At 45.1% G+C, this 20,349-nt stretch overlaps 1 protein-coding gene across 4 annotated transcripts in view; it reads right to left on the bottom strand.

Moving 5' to 3' along the window:
- Window positions 1-404: 404 nt before the first annotated feature.
- Window positions 405-20,349, bottom strand: part of Clip1 (CAP-Gly domain containing linker protein 1) — a 117,265-nt gene continuing 97,320 nt past the window's right edge. For all 4 annotated transcript variants that reach the window (XM_052755399.1, XM_052755396.1, XM_052755398.1 and 1 more), the window contains 6 exons: window positions 13,529-13,581; window positions 6,712-6,829; window positions 6,470-6,620; window positions 5,867-5,916; window positions 2,547-2,671; window positions 405-2,067 (listed from right to left, as the gene is read on the bottom strand). In XM_052755399.1, coding sequence (XP_052611359.1) covers window positions 1,842-2,067; window positions 2,547-2,671; window positions 5,867-5,916; window positions 6,470-6,620; window positions 6,712-6,829; window positions 13,529-13,581 — 723 coding nt within the window. In that variant the 3' untranslated portion in view covers window positions 405-1,841. The remainder of the gene's footprint in view (window positions 2,068-2,546; window positions 2,672-5,866; window positions 5,917-6,469; window positions 6,621-6,711; window positions 6,830-13,528; window positions 13,582-20,349) is intronic.

The following is a 20,349-nucleotide window of genomic DNA, read 5'->3' on the forward strand; positions in this document are numbered from 1 at the left end:
AGGATGGCCTTGAGTTTCTAACCCTTATGTCTCTGCCTCCAAAGGGTCCAGCTGGACACACCAATCTCTTATAGTTATTTAGCGAGTTGTTTTATTGAAGTGAAAGATGTGTTTTCAAAGCTGTCAGCATGGCTTAGTGGTGGTGGTGGTTGTGGGGGCAAGAGACTGCCTTTTGGATCTAAAGGGCTTTTTTTTTTTTCCTAGACAGGGTTTCTCTGTGTGGCCCTGGCTGTCCTGAAACCCACCATGCAGGCCAGGCTGGCCTCAAACTCACAGAGATCCGCCTGCCTCTGCCTCCCGAGTCCTGGGATTAAAGGCGTGCACCACCGCCACTCACTTCAAAGAGCTTTCTTACTTAAAGAAAAAAAAGACAAATAATCCCAAGAATATGCGTTTGCTACCGCTGGCAGAAAAACAAAACAACAGAACCTATTTATTAAAGTAGATACATAACTCAGATTTTAATACTGCTTTACATATTTTGTTTGTGAAATAATTTCCTGTGGTTTTATTGACCAAAAATGTCAACTGGTAACAGATTTGTTTAATGTTCACTCGTCAAACGCCGTGGATAATCTTGAGGGGGAGTATGGCAAAGGCTCATATATACAAAGACAGAAGTTCTTATCATGCATGCCACAGGAAGGGGCATTTAATTCCTTTTTACATATTCTCAAACATTCAAGTGAAGACAGACTCAGACTGGCTGATAAACTCTTTTGTATGTTGAGGTCCTTCGTTTTATCTTTTTGTGATAAGAAAATTCAAAATTATTCATGTTGAATTTCTCATCGTACATTCATTAAAAAATACAGTAAAAAAAAAAAACCCACAAACGTATAAAGGAGGGCTGTAGATCAGTTAGTTTAGCTGCTGCAGTGGCTTAGTCCACTACCGGGGTTGTCTGCAGAAGAAGGGAAACAAAACCAAACAGCTGGAGGCAGCTCTTCCAGCTGCTCACATCTGGGTAAGGAACGACACACGGATGGAGACAACAGTTAGGAAGCCACAGAGGCTGTTCCTGGCCTAGTCAGTCACATCCTGATGAGCCTTTCAGGTGTTTTCTTTTTCATAAAAGTAAAAAAATCTGAAAAGACATACTGTATATACTTTTTTTCCCAAAATATAGATTTTTAAAAATATATATATATACACATATAATATATAGAGGTGAAATTATGTAAAACCAATGAAGAAAACACCACTGTTGAGTTCATGGGTGCAGCATATAGATTATAAAATGTCCCCACAGCAGTTTGGGGCTTCCCCTCCCTTTTCTCTGTTTCATGATTTAGAGTCACACCTGTGTATTGTCAAGCCTGGGAAAAGGCACTACTGAGAGCAGGTAGTGCGGAGAGCTTGGATATTTAGGAATGAAATTATTTAAATGAGTACATGAAAATGCAAAGTGGCACATTTTTTTTGCAACTCATTCCAGTGTCAAAGCGTAACAACAACAACAACAACAATAATACAACAAAAACCCTAAATATACAGATGTAGCCAGGAAATATTTTAGTGCAAATATGAGAAATAACGACATAATTTAAAGTTTCTTAAATAAGGTATTGTCAGGGTCCAGCTTGTCCCACGATGTTTCTCTAGGAACAAAAAAGTAATGGCACCTGGTGCAAAGTCTTAAATCTTAAAAATCCAGAAAATGAAGATGGAAGTGAAAGCCCACCTACCAAACATTTATTATTTGAACTTATGAGGGGAAATGTGTTGAAGATCAAAATATTTTCAAAAAATAACGAGTTCTTCTGAAGTTGCACACAACGCTGGTGGGAAGCCGCCGAGACGCCGAGTCTGCGGGAGCCCGTTCCCGCCCTCGAGGCCCCTCAGAAGGTCTCGTCGTCATTGCAGTTGGTTGCCCAGTGCCCAAACATCTCACAGATCTCACAGTACGGCCGTTCCTCGCTCCGGCTGCCATGGTGCGTGGAATGCGGAGGGTCTTCCGACATCTGTGCCTGGGTGGGGCAGTCCTCTGTGTCATGGAGGTCAAAGCAGTCACAAATGTCACAGAAGAGGCGGGGTTTCTTCTTGGATTGTTTCTCCGGCTCATCGCTACAAATGTCAACACAGGAAACCAGGACGTTGGTCAGAAGAAATGCTGGAGGTCAAAGTACTAACAGAGATTCTACAACCATGCAGGGACCCATGACAGCCACATTGGGGGTTTCCAGGGAAGCCAGGACAAAGCTTTGTACAATGTGCACCTTAGGCTGAAGAGATGGCTGAGTGGTTAAGAACAGAGTTCCCAGCACCCACGTGGTGGCTCACAATTGTAACTACGGTTCCAGGGCATCTGATCTCCTGTTCTGGCCTCCAAGGGCACCAAGCACACATGCAGTACATATACACAAGCAGGCAGAATGTTCACACACACTAGCAGTCTAATAAAATGAGCAGGCTGGACTGCCACGCTCTTTCACTCTTGCCAGATGCACAGTGGTTTGTCCTGGCAGAGTGGGCCCACAGCAGCCGCTGCTTCTTATCTGACACTGACACTCGGATCTCTGCCGAGGGACTGAGCTCTGTCGTACCTGTCGTAACTATTGAGGTCGTCTCCGTTGCCATTCAGCGCAGCTTCAGACATCATCTCCACCTTCATCTTGAGATCTTCATTCTTTCTCTGAAGGTCCACTATTACTGAATTGAGGAAATCAATCTGATTTTTTAAAAGCGGGGGGAAAAAAAGAAAGAAAAGAAAGAGTGAGGGATGTAAATGCCTAAGCCACATGCAGCTGGAGTCTAGAAGTTAGGGAGAGTGGGCTCACACTACAGCTGCAAGCATGTGTCACAGCAGGACCAAATGTGCCTGCTACAGAGCCTGTGCTTTCCAGTCTCCCCAGGGAACAGGCATGCTGAGGGTGCAGGACAAACTACAGCTAGCCGGAATGAGATCATAGCTGGGGGAGGGGGCAAGGGGGTTTCTTTCTTCCCTTTCCCATCTCTCAGTGTTCGCTACTAAGGAACCATTCTGTATGTATCACACACACACACACACACACACACACACACACAAATTCATGTCATCGAATCTGAAGCTGTGAATGGATAAACCTTACTTGTCATTCAGACAAATGACATTACACTTAAATCACTAATCTGTGGATTGGTGAAATGCTACTGATGTTTTTCACCAAAACAAAACACCTATTCTGTCCACAGTCATAATTTCACGTTTCTGAATACACAGGCATGGTTTATTTTTCTTTCGTGTGTGTGTGTGTGTGTGTGTGTGTGTGTGTGTGTGTGTGTGTGTGTGTGTGTGTGTGTGTGAATCCAGGGCTGAAAATACAGTTCAGTGGCAGAGCTCTGCCTGGTATGTATGAGGTCCTGGGTTCATTGCCTGGAGTCATGAATAAATCAACCAATAAATAAGCATTAAAACTGTCTATATTCTAGGGCTGGAGAGATGGCTCAGAGGTTAAGAGCACTGACTGCTCTTCCAGAGGTCCTGAGTTCAATTCCCAGCAACCACATGGTGGCTCACAACCATCTGTAATGAGATCTGGTGCCCTCTTCTGACCTGCAGTCATACATGCTGTCTACACAATAAATAAATAAATCTTAAAAAAAAAAAACTGTCTATATTCTAGAACTGACTCAGGACTTTTCTGTTATGTAGATTTGGAAAAGCGATAATGGAACCTTTCTTCAGGTCACCTGACTGCTCAGCAAAGGGACAGGGCAGCAGAGCCTCTTCAGGGAAGGTGCAGGCTTCACAGAGAAGCCACACTCCCTTTCTGTGGAGGAGAGCTGTGACATGCTTGACACACAGGAAGGGCATCTGTTCCAAGAAGAGCTGGACAGCAAGGACAACAGAGTGACTGTCAGAAGGTACCATGTCCTGAACACTCATGTCCTTCTGAACCAAGGGTACTCTAAAAACAAAACATTCTTCCTTCTTTTACAAAGTAACAGGTTTTATTTCTCTAAATTGAAATTTCCTTCTCTCAACACACACACACACACACACACACACACACACACACACACACACACACTTTACCTATTCCTTTTTTTTTTTAAGATAGACTTTGCTATGTATCTCAGACTGGCCTTAAGCTCACTACATAAATTGGGAATGACGCACACCTTTAATACCAGCACTCGGGAGGCAGAGGCAGGCTGCCCCCTGTTACTTTGAAGCCAGCCTGGTCCAAACAAGTTAGTCCCTATTTGAAACAAACAAAAAAATAAAACCAAACCCAATTCACTTTGTAGCAGAGGATGGCCTGGAACTTCCTTTCTTTACTTTTTTTTTTTTTTTAAAGACAGGGTCTCCACATTGTAGCCAGCCTCAAACTAATAGAGATCTTCTTGTCTCTGCCTCTGGAGTGCTGGGACTACATGGGTGTGCTACCACACCCGACTTCCTTTTTTATTCTAGATTTATTTTATGTGTGTGAGTGTTGCGTCTGTGGCCTGTGGAGGTCAGCAGGGGTCACTGGATTCCCTGAACTGGAGTTAAGGATGTGTGGACCACCATGTGCGTTCTGGGAACTGACCCTGGTCTTCTGTAAGAGGAACCACCGCGCTTAGCCACTGAGCCATCTCTCCAGCCCCACACCTGTCTTTCAAGTGGCATCTTCTAAGTCATTCTGTTAGGAACTCCATTGTAAGAACAAGGAAACCACACACACAACCACACGTACATGCGCACACAAATAAGGACAAGGAAACCACACACACAACCACAAGTACATGCGCACACAAATAAGGACAAGGAAACCATACACACAACCACACGTACATGCGCACACAAATAAGGACAAGGAAACCACATACACAACCACACGTACATGCGCACACAAATAAGGACAAGGAAACCACACACACAGCCACATATACATGCGCACACAAATAAGGAAGCGTGAAACAAACCATTTGCTGGTGGGAAGAAAAGTTCGGCAGCAGCAGAAACAAACGGAAGCAGAAAGGAAGAGGGGAGAAAACAATGTTAATTCTGCACTATGCCTGTGAGACGCACTAAGAGACAATGCTAATTCTGAGTCAGTGGGAGTATGATAGCTATTCCAGGTAATTCCTTGCAGCACTATTTATAAAACACAACCACAAGCTTAGAAGGATCACAGTGTCCTGCCACCAAAAGGGTACTGACTAAATTATGGTACACCCAAACAACGGAATACTATACAGCTAAAGAAACGATAAGCACAGAGTACTTTATGTGGTATGCTGCAACTGATGTCTAACAAAACAAAACAAAACTGGAGAGGTGTGCTGGTGTCGCACACCTGTGATCCAGCAATTGGGAGGTGGGGCAGGAGAAGCACCTTGTTTAAGGACAATTAGACCTACATGAAACCCTGACTCAAAAAAAAAAAGCTGGGTTGCAGCAGCACATGCTTTTAATCCCAGCACTTGGGAGGCAGAGGCAGGTGGATTATGAGTTTGAGGACAGCCTGGTCTATAGAGTGAGTTCCAGGACAGCTAGGGCTACACACAGAAACCCTCTCTCAAAAAAAGAAAAAAGAAAGGAAAAAAATTAGAGGAGATTGTTTATTTATATTGAGTGTGTGTGTTGGAGATAGGGCTCTTGCCTTGTCACATAGGCTGGTCTCAAACCCCATGGTTCCAATGACCCTCCCATCTCAGCCTTCCAGTGCTCGAGCCAGAGGCATGTGCTGTCACATACCATATCTAGCTGTCCATTAAATCTGCAAAGCTAAGACGTGGGTAAGCACCGGGACTGTGGGACTGAACGGCAGGGACTGGAAACCTTCCTACTGGACACCCTGAGGAACTTCCAGCACGTAGTCCATAGCAATGCATTACGCTCTCTCTCTAATGACAAGAACAGGGGACAACAGGAGCGCTACTGGAGGAGCATTACCTGACTCTCCTGGGCTCTCTCGTCCTCTTCCGCCTGGGTGTCAGTGTTACCTTATATTAAAAACACGAGAACAAGAACAATCAGAGGGTTCGCTGCAAACACTGATGGGCTGCCATGGGATGCTCACTGTCAAGTGTCCCCGAGGAGAGGAGAACTCGGAGAAGTCCCTGCCTGCTCTCTGGCCGCTACTGGGTCTCAGACGCTAGCCCCGTCCCTTCAGGGATGCTCTCGAGATGGCCAGCTCTGGGGACTGGCGCCTGTGTTTTAAGGCTGCAGCGATCTCTGCTCTCCTTCGCTGCCTCGCACTTTGGACCTCATGGCTGCTGGTGTGACGGCAGCTGTCACACACTGCCTTCCCTGTGTCACAGCAGGTAGACAGCATGAGAAGACCCAACGCCAAGCACACTTGGGACTAGCCCGTGTTTGACTCAACTGTGGGAGAGCTGGGGGCAGGATGGTGGCGTGGGGGTAGAGGTGAGGGGCAGCTGGGCAGCACACTGGAAGGGTACCTCTACCGGTGGAGGCACAGTGTGGCAATGGGAGGAGAGAGGGGTGAGGAGGAGGTGGAGGGGTGTCCTGGAACACGTGTAGGCATCCTTGTACCTGAGGAGCTGCTGAGCTGCCTCTTGTTCTCCTTGAGTTGAAGCTCCAAGTTCTTGACCTTGAGTTCAAGCTTCACCTTCTCAGACTCCAGCGTCTGCACAACTGAATGCAGGGACTTGGCAGAGGCGGTCTCTCCCCGGAGCACCGTGACCTGCGACACACAGGCTGGGCTCAGGCTGGGAGGAGCGGCACACTGTGGCCGGGGGACCATCCCCTGGGGACCATCCCCCACAGCACCCTACCTCATTCCTCAGCTTCTCCAGCTCTGCGTCCTTCTCTGTGAGTAAGGCACTGGTGAGACTGATGGATTTCTGCAAAGCAGCTTTCTCTTCATCAGCGTCCTTTATGTACTCGGATTCTCTAAGAGACCAGAGAGTTAAAAGAGGTCCAGAAGTCAACGGTCAGCAAGCAACTGTTCAGAACAGACTTGAGAGTAACTTCAGTCGACATTGGAAAAGAGGTGGAACGGGGGAGTTGCATAGGGATCAAGGCTGTTATGCCTGTGAATTTTACTTACTGCGAGGGAGAAAAGGTTTAGCTATGCACAGACATGCAGAACCCGCATGTCATTGTGTCCATTTGAACTCAAAAAGACAAGTTAATACTGTTGGAAGATGGAGATTTTTAAAAAACTGTCGCACCCCCCTAAAAAAATTACAGCAAAATAGAACCCCACGTTGAATATTGTTACTTCTGGAATAAATAATTACCAAGCAATGACAATTAAAATACATACATGCAAAGCAATTATACAGATGTCATGCAGAGCAGTTTGATGCTGGAAATATCAGTTGGTTCTCACTAATTTCAGTAACTTCTTAGTAAGTTCTGAGGTTGTGTTTTTAAGATTGTGTGAGCCAAAACAGTAGCAAAGATTATTATTATTCAAACTGAAAAATAACTGCTTTTCAACCAATCTGAAGAAGGCACTGGGCTGCTTCTAGAACTGAGCTGCAGGAAGGCTGGGGGGAAAACAGAAGTGAGGCGGTTCACAGAGCCTCGCTCCTGCTCTCTGCTGGCTCACTAGGGGGCGGGAGAGGCCTCTGGGGACATTGTCCCTGGTGGAGTCCAGGCGGAGAGAGCAAAGGATGAGGGGGACACATGGAGGCCGGGCAAGACACAAGGAAGTCAGCCCCAAGGAGGGCGGGGAGGGTGTGTACATGTATGATGTGCAGGCGTTTTTTTTTTTTAGGCTGTGCTGTGAAGCACAAACATGCTGAGGTCATGAAAGGCATGACTTAGTGAGGGACTGTCAGAGGTCTGAAGAGACTAAGCAGACAGAACCACACGAGTACAATGGCATTTCCTAGCTTGGACCCTGGATGAGAAAAATGACTGATGGACATCTGCAGAGGGCTGAGTAGTGGTGACTTTGTGGTCTGGGTACTGGTACTGAGGCTATGTGACATGTTCACAGTGGGACAGCTGACTAGGGAAATGAACTGGCTGCGCCACCTTTATAATGCTTCTGTAAACCTAAGACCAGTTTTGAAAATAAAAAAGTTCTTAATTTTCAATAAACAGATCTGTGTCGCCAAATTACTTTAGGGAAAATAAAACAAGAGAAAAGTGTCTCAGGCTAGCGCTCAGGCCACACAATCTCAGACACTGCATCAGTGGAGGAGGAGGTGGCCAGCAGGAGTCTGTCACTAGGGAGCAAGTCACTGCCAATTCCATGAGAAGCAGGTGGGGAGAGGCTGAGCAAGTGGCATTGAGTCTGTTTTCAAATCAGCTGGGGGAATAGGGAATGGAGTTAGAGATGGCACAGGGAATGGCTGGTTAGTGAGACCCAAGGTATCCGGCACACGAATTACAAAATTCTCATGGCTCATGGTAAACGGAAATTCTACACGAAGATGGAAATAAACGTGTTGTATTGATCTCGTTGTGTGGCTTAGACCTTTACACTCCAGAATGAGAAGTAGTAAGAGAAGAATCTGAGACTTTACAGAAGTGCTCTGAATTAGTAAACACTGGAAAGGAAGAGGCATCAGTGGCATTAAAGGACATGGGGCCATCTCAGAGTTAAAGCAGGGCTTCTGGAGTGGGAGGAAGGAGCAGGCATTTTTGCAACGTGGAAAGTAAGGTTCGGGTGCTACCCAAAGATACAGTAAATGTGGGCTCTTTGGATTTCTCTGAAACGTGTTTGATATTTTGTTCTATTGTAAAAATGAATTCTGGAGCTTTGTTTAAGTAGCACTCAGATTTGAAATAATTTTTTTTTTGAAGTTTTAACTAAAAATTATCAGGACTGGGGTTTGCTGAAGACAGATGGGGGTTCTCCTCTGCCCAAAGACCTAGTTGGCTAAGATCCCATGGACACTTAGCATCTGGGAGCGACAGTCACCAGTAACCAGCAGAAAGGTCATCAACTCAAACTCCGTGCCTATCCTGTCTACATACAACCCAAGCCACGCAGACGGCTAAGATGGCGACAGGATGTTTCCTACACAAATCAACCAAAGGACACGTGCTGAGGAAAGAGACGGCTCAGCGGTGGGTGAAGTCACCGCCACAAGCCTGATGAGTTTGAGCCTGAGGATCCACATGGTGTAAGATCCACCCACCCGCCCCCAACACACAGTAAATGTTAAAGGAAGAAAAAAGAAAGAAAAGAAAGAGGAAGAAAGAAAGCAGGGGGTCTACCAGATGACAGGGCACACAGGCTTGGCAGCTCATCTTTGTGACAGATCCTCAGTGATGGCTTCTCAGGCAATTTCTACGCCCTAATTCCTCTGCACAAACCAAGAGGGGCTGAATTAAACCATCTGTGCCAACATTACTGTTGTGTGAGAGGCAAACAGTTTAAGCCATGTTGGCTAGAAGGGTTTCCTCATACTACCAATACCAAGATGGGATGCTAACAGGATGTAAGAAGGTCTTCAGGGCCAGAAACTCTTGTCCCAACCCCCCAAGGGAATGTGTCGCTCAGATTCTTTTCTTACTACTTACATAAGAAATAAAGTCCAGTAATGAAGCAAATACCTTAAAGTGTTACTGGGCGAGCTTTAAAATGCAAGATAGTAAGAACCAAATATTAGAAACATGAAGAAAAATGCATGGTCAGTAAGGAGAACTAAATTTGCACCCAAGTTCTTTGCTGTATATCAATATCAAAAAGAAATGTGTGTGAGAGTGTGAGTGTGTGTGTGTGTGTGTGTGTGTGTGTGTATGTGTGTGTGTGTGTGTGTGTGTACATTGCTGAGGATATTTTACAAAACAAAAGCAAGACACAGAGGGACAAAGGCAGCCAAAAATATATACAACGATTTGGTTTACTAAAAATATATGAGATTTATTGATTATAACGTGGATAGACTTTCTTTAGTCTTACCATGAAAGACACACAGATATAGCAAAGGAAGCAAGAGTAGGAAAGGGAAAAGAGAGGGTGAGGTGAGCATTGGTGAGCAGCGCAAGCTCGGAGACAGTCAGACAGTTACCACCCACGGGAGCTCAGGGAGCTGGCCAGCGCCGGCCACTTCAGAAGGTCCTCACGGGGCTGACACTCTGTACTACCCGTTGAATTTACACCCCCCATAAACCCACGTCTAAAACTTTGGCTTTGCTGTCCTTCTTTGGCATTAAAAAGCCCAGAGCAAAAGGGGAGCCATGCTAGCTCCCCAGTGTGCATCAGCCTGGGCAGCTGTGGAGGGAGGGCAGATGCCTCCAGTTCCAGCAGTTAGAACAGCTCCCCTTCCCAGCTAGATCCCTGGAAACCTGCTTGCCCCTCTCCTGTTTGTCTTTTGTTTTGAGACAGGGTCACTATGTAGCCCTGACTGGCCTGAAACTCACTCTGTAGACCAGGCTGGCCTTGAACTCAGAAAGATTCTCCTGCCTCTGCCTCCCTAGTGCTGGGATTAAAGTTGTGAGACAATACACTGGCTGGAACCTGTTCTTAAAGACGCATGTCCATCTGTACCCAAGTTTTCAAATGATAACAGTTTTAAATTCAGAGAAAAATGATCACCCCATATTGCCTGCAATCCAATGCTTACAGATACCAGAACCACAAAGCAAATGCAGGAGGATGCCACTGATCTCGTTACGACAGTCTCCTGGAGCCAGCTTGGCCTCCTACCTCTCCATTGCTGGGGTCGCAGGCACATTCTACCGTGCTTGGTTCATAATTTAAAGTTGTATTTATTCACTGACTCTTTCATTTACTGTGTACATGTGGGTAGGTGTGCGTGCCATGGGTGTGGAGGTCAAAGAACAGCTTGCTGGCATCAGTTCTTTCCTCCTATCATGTAGGTCTGAAGGACAGAATTCAGGATGTCAGGCTTGGTGGCAAGCTCTCTTACCACTGAGCCACCCCGCCCGTCTTTAGCTTACAATTTAAATGTACTACTTGGGGCAGGGCAGCTTTGAGATCCTTAGATCCCACAGAAGGCTTTTCCTAGGGGACTCAGGACCTTACACAAGCTGGGCTGGAGCTCTCACACTGACTACTCAGTGACTGCTTCACCTGACGGTGGGGGAGTCCTGCCAGTCTGTACCATGACCATGAGGAATAGGGTCATCTCCTGCCTTCACTTCTTATTTAAACCACAGACCGGCTCCTGACACAAGGAGGCTTGTGTGCTTTTTTGACGTAAGCATTGGGAACGTATTTACGTCAAGATCATATAAAGCCTTTAGTCCTCTCTGCAGAGCAGACAGAGTTAGCCATCACAAGCACGCATCCACAGAGGAACCCTTACCAAACTGACACCTGGGAGACACTGGTCTAACTTGTTGATATTTTAAAATACATTCAAATTCAGTCTTCCAAATAGAAGCAACTGTCCATGAGAGTTGATTAACAAGAGAAAATCAGTTTAAACAGAAACTAAATTTATAACTTTTCCGATTATCATCTTTATGTTTGTTCACCAAAGTTAGTAGGAATCATTTTGGTGTTTTGGTTTTGGTGGTAGTAGACTGAAAGCAGGGCCTCACGTGAGCGGGAATTGTCCTGTCACTACTCAGTGTTTAATTGTTTGAGACAGATCTCATTAAGTTGCATAGGGCTATCTTGCCTTCAACCTCCCCAATAGATACTAGGCCTGGCTTAAATTGGCAGCAATTTTTGAGAGACATTTTGCTAAACAAATAATTTAGTCAGTCACAGATAAGTGAGGGCTCACAAAGTACACTATCATTTAAAAATCAGTAATAAATACAAGGTACATGGAGAAGAGAACACAAAAACCTGAAGCTCTAGGTCTCAAGACTGTATCCATTACTAATGGGCCTGCGTTCTTCCCTAAATTCTGGTCTGGGGACTTCTGCTTCATCATTAAAAAATGCACACCCCACCACATCTTCCACTGGGATGTTTTGAGATTATATGAATTTGTGAATTCAAAAGTGTTGTGTAAATGTAAAGGGATTATGTGTTACATCAGCCCATTTTCATTCATTTGTCCCCTTTTGAGAAAGCTACAAAAATAAGGTCTCATTATTTTTCTGTCCAGTGGAAGCATGGCCATGGTGAGACACATGTGCATTCTAGAATGTAAAGACCTTGGAAAAACTCAACAAAGGAAACCAAGTATTTTGTGCGTGTGCGTGTTTGAGACAGGGTTTCACTGTGTAGTCCTAGTTGTCCTGGAACTCACTCAGTAGAGCAGGCTGGCCTTGAACTCACTGAGATCAGCTGGCCTTTGCCTCCCTAGTGCTGGGATTAAAGGCATGAGCCACCACCACCTGGTGAATCTTAAGTATTTCTTAATTAAAACCAGAGAGAGGAAAAGGCTTCCCCTGGACCAAGGCCCAACAGCCTCTAAAACACAGCAATCCACATTGTGCAATCCAAATATTTTTGTAGGCTAAATAAACCCTTGAATTCCCAAGTGTGAGACACATCTGTCAAACATCAGTAGGCCAGGGAAACCTCTGCTCTGACAAGAGAAGCACTTCCTAAGAGCATGGGAAAATTTGGGGGTAGGCTGGATTTCTTTTCTCTCTTTCGTTTCTTCTTGTCTTAAAAAAAGCACAGGGTCTCAAAAATCGATATGTACCTGAGGATGACCCTGAACTACTGATTCTGTCACTCCCAAAGATTACAGATGGTTTTGTTGTTTGTTTTTGGTGTGGGGATGCACACAGGAGCTCATACATGTAAAGCAAGCTCTCTATTGCTGAGTTATATTCTTAATCCCTACTTTACTTTAATTACTTAATTAGTTAATTAATTAAATTATTTATTTGTGACGGGGTCTCATTATATAGCCCTGGCTGTCCTAGAACTCACTCTGTAGACCAGGCTGGCCTTGAACTCTGAGATCCACCTGCCTCTGCCTCCCAAGTGCTGGCATTAAAGGCATGCTTTACCATTGCCTGGCTTTAATTTTAATTTTTTTTTTTTTTCGAGACAGGGTTTCTCTGTGCAGCTTTGCGCCTTTCCTGGATCTCGATCTGTAGACCAGGCTGGCCTCGAACTCACAGAGATCTGCCTGGCTCTGCCTCCCGAGTGCTGGGATTAAAGGCATGGGCCACTACTGCCTGGCTTATTTTAATTTTTTAAAGCAGGATTTTGTAATGTAGCATAAGTTGAATTCAAATTTATGATCCTCCAGACTCAGCCTCCTGAGTGCTAGAATTATAGGTATATTTTATCCTGACCTGGCCTAAATATTTCATTCTATGGACCCCATTTATCTCTACTCAAAAGAGCTTGGAAAGTTATAAAATATTATGGAGGGATAATAAATAATAGAAACAAAGTGGTATTATTTATTATTAAAAAAATCAAGCTTTCCCATAATTAAAATCAGTATTGTATCTAAAGTGATTACTATATATACAATTATCATAATGTTCATTACTAAAACCATCGATACTAAATCTGAACTTAGTAAAGGAGTTCTGAGTCAAGGCAGTTGAAAATGGCTTAAAACTTTAAATTTCTGAACTAGCACAGACGGATCTTCCTAACTTGTCAACTGCAAGCACTAAGATACCACAATGCCACTTTCTGAATTTAAGAAGTTGACTGTTTTCTACAAGCTAGCACACACAGCATGTTCGGAAGCTTGTTAAACACACACATCAGTAAACATACAGGGAGCCTACCTCTTTTTCATTTCTAACAACTGATTATTGAGTACAGATCTTTCTTCTTCCAGCTGAAAAACAAAACAGAGAGAGTACAGTTGATAGCAAGTCCATCCATAGAGGTCCACTGCTCCTTCCTACGATCCACTCCAGGGTGGTAGATGCCACCAGCTTCTCGCAAGCAGTGACTTTGGCAAGAAGGCACAACCAAGAGGGTAGCTACTATTTTAAAAATTGCTTTTGATCTGATGGCCCACCCCTTCCTGATAGGCCTGAGAATCAGAATATTCATTTTCCTAACAATATAATTTTTGTAGAAAATAATAAAAAACTGTGTCTGCATCTACCCATCTGTAAATGCTGTTATACATATAAATAACTGTAAGGAAAGACACACCAATCATGTACAATGTGTCCTCAAGGAAACCCAATGGGAGAAGGAATCATTTTTAAACTGCACTTTTCTACACTAGTTCATGTTAAAAACACGAGAGAGACAGACAGATGGGGGAGGTCATGAGACAGGGTCCTGATATGCAGCTCAGACTGGCTTCAAACCGCTGCTCTTTTTCTCTTGCTTCAGCCTCCTGAAGGCTGGCTAGATCACAGGCATGCACCGCCATCCCTAGCTACATGTATGATATGTTGACCTTAAAAATAACACTTCAACTTATAAGGAATAATAATGATTGATTTTTTTTTTCAGATAAAAAACTCTTTACAAGCCAGGCATGTTGGTACTGCAGTACCAGTCACTCAGGAGGCTGGGGCAAGAGGATCATTTAAGCCCAGTTAAAGATCAGCCTCAGTAATATAGTAAACTAGTTCTAAAACAAAAACAAAAAAATAAAAGGAAAAGAAAAATTATAAATTTGCTTTAAAATAATACTCGAGGAACCAGGAATGGTGGCATATACCTATAACCCCAGCATTCACAGAAGAATGAGAATTGGAAACTTGAAACCAGTTTATACAGAGAGACCCTATCTCAAAAAAACAAAAACCAAACCAAATCTAGCAATTTAGGGTATCCGGGCATAGTAGTCTAGGTTTATAATCTCCAAACTCAGGACACTGAGGCAGGCAAACAGAGAGTTTGAGATCAGTCTGGGCTGCATGGCAAGAACCTGTTTCAAAAACAAAAAGCACTCGGGGGAAAAACTGTAGAAGGTGTGCGGAGTATTGCTGAAACAAGAGCAGCCAAGAACTCATCACGAGTGGTATCTGATACAGGAGCACAGCACTGGGTGCTCCCTGCCCTGCATATGCTTGACATGTTTTATACTTAAAGCTTGAGAAGGACGGACGGATGACTGGAGAAGAAATGGGAGGTTCTTACTATGAGAAAAGCCTGCAATGAAGGGTTCGGTTCCCAGCACCCACACGGTGGCTCACAACGGCCTATAACTCCCGTGCCGGAGGATTCAATGTCTTCTGGCCTCCAGAGGCACCGCACGCACACGCTGCACAGACATACACTCAGGCAAAATACCCACACACATCAAATAAAAATAATAAATCTTTAAAAGCAAAACAAACAAGAGGTGGGGGAGGCGAGACAAATGAACAAAAGAGCGTACTGGGACTTTGCCTAACTGTCAACCCATCACTTAAACTAAGCTATCCAAGCTTGAGTGAAAGGAAGGCCATGGACAAACTCAGGGCCAACACCAACTCCGATTTCATAGGTTCAGTATGGACCCTTGAATAACAAGGGGCAGGGCTTTCCATTCTGCTTCCTGCTGTAACTGAAAACTCACACAGGAGGTGCTCAGTAACTAGAGGGAGTGAACGTCAGAATGCTGCGCTCTCCTCTTGGTGAGTAGGATAGTAGCATGCTTGGAAGCCCAGCTTCCCACAGGATGAACTCTCCACTGAGAGTCTAAGCTGAATCTTTTTCCACCAGTTTCCCCAGTGAGGTGGTTCATTTGGGCTATTTCAGTCTCTTCTCCCAGTGAGTGTTCTGAGGTCCAAAATAGCAACTCTACCTTGACAGCACAAAACACATTCTCCATGTCTGAGGATTTCTTGTCTCGCCTCCCACACACAGACAGACAGACTTCTGCTCTTGGAAGAGCAGATGGAAAAGGAAAGATCCAGTGGGTCTGCCTGTGACAACCCACTTTCAGAGACGAAAGGGGGATGGTAGAGAGAGGATACGCTGCTGTGGGGCCCTCTCAAGGCAGAACTGGTACCAGTTTCTAGGAGCCACCTCTGCAGGGCCACACCCTTTCCTAGGATGGACCTCATCCAGGGACCCATCAACAGAGAATATAAAGACTGTAGGCTATAGAGATGACTCCGCGGGTAGAGGCTCTTGCTGCCAGCCTGATGACTTGAGTTTAATCACTGGAACCCATATGGTATAATCTGTTCATATGTGTTCAGTGGCATACATATGCCCTCCACCCCAACAAATAAAATGTAACTTTAAAACAAGGAAAGAAAGAAAGAAAAAAAAAACCCAAGACATTTCAGTCAAATTTGGGGCTGAACTCTAGCACCCCAACTCTAGCACGCCAGTAGAGTGAGTCAAGGCTACCCTGAGGCTGGCAGGACAGCTTCCTTCTCTTTTTATAGATGCTGCTGAGGGGCTCCACTCATAAACACTGTACACCACACGTCCCCTCAACCTTGCTGCCCAGGGAAGCTGGCCTGCAACAGTGATACACATTCAGTTACCAATTCAAGTTGCATAAGCTCTCAAGAGATGCATGAGGAGACAGCATGTCTTAACAGCTGGTTTGAGTTATAGGAAAACATACACACAGCTGCCCTCTCAAACACATACATTCACAGCTACCACAGCCTGGTCAAAGAATGGTGCTGTGTGGCCACAGGGTGAGAGGACTGAGGGGACTGGGGACAATACCTACACATGTCGTCTCAGTCCCGGTGAAGAGAGTAGCTATTTTCCCTCGGTCCCCTAGGAGCTCTGCCATAGTCTGACCAGCCGCAAATATCCTTCCCTGCACAGGCAAGTGGAAAACAGTGATCCCTTCAGCCCTAATGCCTGCCCTGGCAGCCATTCCCAGCTGAGACGCTCGTCAGGTCCAGGGAACAGCTCTCTAAAAAGTCCCTCAAAAGCTAAAGGTGAGCAGGAGGCTGAAGAAGTCTAGAGGGAGATCGCAAGAAAGAAACTTAAAATGTGTCTGCTCAGGGAAGACCGTGAGTAGATGAACTAATGTAATGCTTGACAAGTGGAAGAAAGACTGTCCAAACAGCAGAGGTTGCTGGCCTCAGGGGCCACACTGCATACAAAATTACCATTTCTCAAAGAATAATTAACTTCGTTGTTTTGTTTTGAAAATTAAACACACTCTTTTTAAAGAGATTTAACAATACTGTATAGAAACAAAATCAAAAGGAGGAAAAGATCCCTTAATGCTGTCACTCAGAGACAACTCCAAATATCATCCGCTGAATGGCCTGGGGATGGACAGGCTGTTCATTTCAGGTGGCGTGTGTGCGAGTGCTTGGGCTCGTTTGTGTCTGCTGAGGCCAGCGGACTGCTGGGAGCCGGTCTTTGCCGGCCACTGCACTGAGGCAGGCAGGGTCTCTCCCGCTTCTGCACTGCACTGAGTACTCCAGGCCAGCTGCCCAGGAGCTTCTGGGCAGCTCTTGTCTCCGCCCCCATCCTGCCTTACAAGCTCTGGATGCACACCATCCCAGTCAGCTTGTATGTTTGTTTTTTGTTGTTATTCAGACAGGGTCTCTCTCTGCAGTCCTACCTGGCTGGGAACTCACTATGTAGACCAGATTGTCCTGGCATTCACAGAGATGGACCTGCCTCTGCAGTACTTGGATTACAGGCATGAGTGACCATGCCCTGCCTCACGTAACCTTACATGAGTACTGGAAATCTAACTCAGGTTGTAAGGCTTGTGTGTATGGTTTAGCCCTTTTACCAGATGAGCCAGCTCTCTGGTTGTCTTAGGGTTTTTGTTTTCCTTTTCTTTTCTTTTTTCCTTTTTGGTTTTTCAAGACAGGGTTTCTTGTGTAGTCCAGGCTGGCCTCGAACTCACAGAGATCCGCCTGCCTCTGCCTCCTGAGCCCTGGGATAAAAGGTGTGCGCCACCACCACCACCGGGCTTATGAGGAGACTCTGGCCAGCTCAAACATGGCCAGCATGGTCTGGCAGGCCTTGCCCTTCTTCCCTCATTCCCTTGTTAGCATTACCCAAGCCAGCCATCAAGGTCTACTCCTTTATCTGGCCACTTCCTCCTCCCGAGGCCGACCATCAGGAGCCAAAAGCTCCCTTTCGCTTGCCTAATTAACATGCCCAATTAAAATTAAACACCTCATCCTAACATGGGGTTTCCCCTCGTACCTTTATAAACTGCCGTTTTTCCTATGTGCCATGTCTGTCTCCTCTCTATCCGGGGCAGCCCTCGGTGCCATTCAGGGACAAATCCCCCGTCCCTGTCCCTTCCCCTTCTCCCTCGTCCTCCATCTCCTGTCTTTGTCTTTTGTTCCCTGCAGTCTGCCCCTCCCCAGCAAATAAATGTCCTTTGGGCTGAGAACTTGGTCTTGAGTTGTCCTGAGCCAATACTTTTCCTTTCATTTTAAGAGTTTTGTTTTAGCCGGGCGGTGGTGGCGCACGCCTTTAATCCCAGCACTCGGGAGGCAGAGGCAGGCGGATCTCTGTGAGTTCGAGACCAGCCTAGACTACAGAGCGAGATCCAGGAAAGGCATCAAAACTACACAGAGAAACCCTGTCTCAAATAAACCAAAAAAAAAAAAAGAGTTTTGTTTTAATAGTTTTTGTAGGAATTTGCTTTTTCTGCCTAGGTACTTAAAAACTTCTTTCTAAATTCTTGAGTTTCAATACTAACTTTTACTATCATTGTGTGTGATGATATGTATGGGGCTCATTGGCACTCACACACATGTCATCCACATGCACAATAACAAAATCCACAACACAATAACAAAATTTTAATTTTGACTTGGATTAGGACAGAACTTCCAGCGTTTCTGAAATGGCCCTAAGCATACTCCTGCCATTTTGTAGTACATATTTATGTGAAGCACTGTTTTCAGTCATGACAGTTATAAAATTGTTGTTTGTTTGTTTGTTGGTTTTGAGACAACGTCTTATATTATGTAGCTCTGGTTGGCTTAGAACTCACTATGTAGAGACTTCGGCTGGCCTCAAACTCACAGAGATTCACCTACTTTCCAAGTGCCGGGAGTAAAGGTAAAGTAAAAATATTGATCAACTCTTAAAAGTGTTGAAGATATCCTACATTCTGCAATATAAAATATTCATCTATTATTAGTACACAAATTTTCTTTCGGCTTTAATAAATGGTAAAATTACATGTTCCGCAAAGAACTGTTTTACAATAAATTTACGATTATCAGTAAATGTTTAGTTGGTATACTTATTTTATATGCCTATGTACCTGAGGGCTATAGAAATACTTCTCAGGCAAAAAGAGGTCACGAGTGGACGGTTCAAGCAGCCGTGGTTTTAGCTGGTGCAGCGGCACACAGCTGTCTCTAGACCGCTTGGGAGGCAGAAGCACGAAGATTAAGAGTTCAAAGCTGGCCTCAGTCACGTAAGTGTTTGAGGCCAGCCTGTGCTACGTGGGACCCTGTCTCAAACAAGAGAAGAGCAGCAGCAACAGCAGCTCCTATTTGTGTGACACCAAAAGGAGAGACTCTGTGATCCGGCTTCAAACAGCCCTGTTTTCTAGTGTTCTCTGAGCCTAGGTTAAAATTCTCATGGCTGCTGTTCACTATTGTTACAAAATAACGCATAACAGGCTTAAATTAGCTTTCCTTTGCTAATCCATGCCTATGACTTTAGGCCGACTGAAAAGGCAGGCAAATTCTCGTGGATCAATTTAGATGTCAAACCAGGTTTTTGTACATTTCCACCATAACTTCACTCAGAAAGGCCTTCTCACAAAACAGCTATTGACCCATCTTATCCTTGTCAAGCCATAGCCTCATTTCACAAATACCCCTGGGGAAAAGCTGCTGTTTCCATGGTGACAGCTCGGTGTACCTGCTGTCTTCGTAAGAGGGAATACATGTGAGGAGGCCTGCAAATGATAAAGCAGACATTCATCTCAAAGGTGGCCTCCAGGTGTTCACTTCTATTGAAGACCGCACATTACTATATATAGTTGAACTTTCTTTCTTGTTGTTTTGAATACATGTGAGGAGATGATAAAACAGACATCTCAACTGATAAATCAGACATCTCTCTCAACACTGACCATCTGAGATGCCTTCCTGTTCTGTAGAACTCACGCCATTATTTTTAGAATACCCTATGAAAAGAAAATAATGCTCTGTACAGTTTCCATTTATGTGACTGCCTGAATTCAGTCTCAGTGCTCCCACCACCCACACACAGCAAATCCCAGGTGAAGGGATCAAGAGCTTATCTAGCCAAGCAGTGGGGGCGCATGGCTTTAACCTAGCACTCGGAAGGCGGAGGCAGATGGATCTATGAGTTGGAGGCCAGCCTGGTCTATGGTGTGAGTTCCAGGACAGTTAGGGCTACACAGAGAAAACCTGATTTGAAGAAGAAGAAAGAAAAGGGAGGGAGGGAGGGAGGGAGAGAGGGAGGGAGGGAGGGAGGGAGGGAGGGAGGGAGGGAGGGAGGAAGGAAGGAAGGAAGGAAGGAAAGAAGAAGAAAGGAAGGAAGGAAGGAAGGAAGGAAGGAAGGAAGGAAGGAAGGAAGGAAGAAAGAGGGGGAGGGAGAGAAATTAGGGTCTCAGTGTGGACCATGTTTTAGAATTACCATTGAGGAGGAAGGGGAGTTCCCATCTCACAGAACATCTGAGGTGGTATTTAGAGGTAGCTACCACAGGCAGGGCTGC

This window comes from Peromyscus californicus, unplaced genomic scaffold (genome assembly GCF_007827085.1).
Source record: "Peromyscus californicus insignis strain IS unplaced genomic scaffold, ASM782708v3 Scaffold_2__1_contigs__length_46816999, whole genome shotgun sequence".
Taxonomy (NCBI): Eukaryota; Metazoa; Chordata; class Mammalia; order Rodentia; family Cricetidae; genus Peromyscus; species Peromyscus californicus.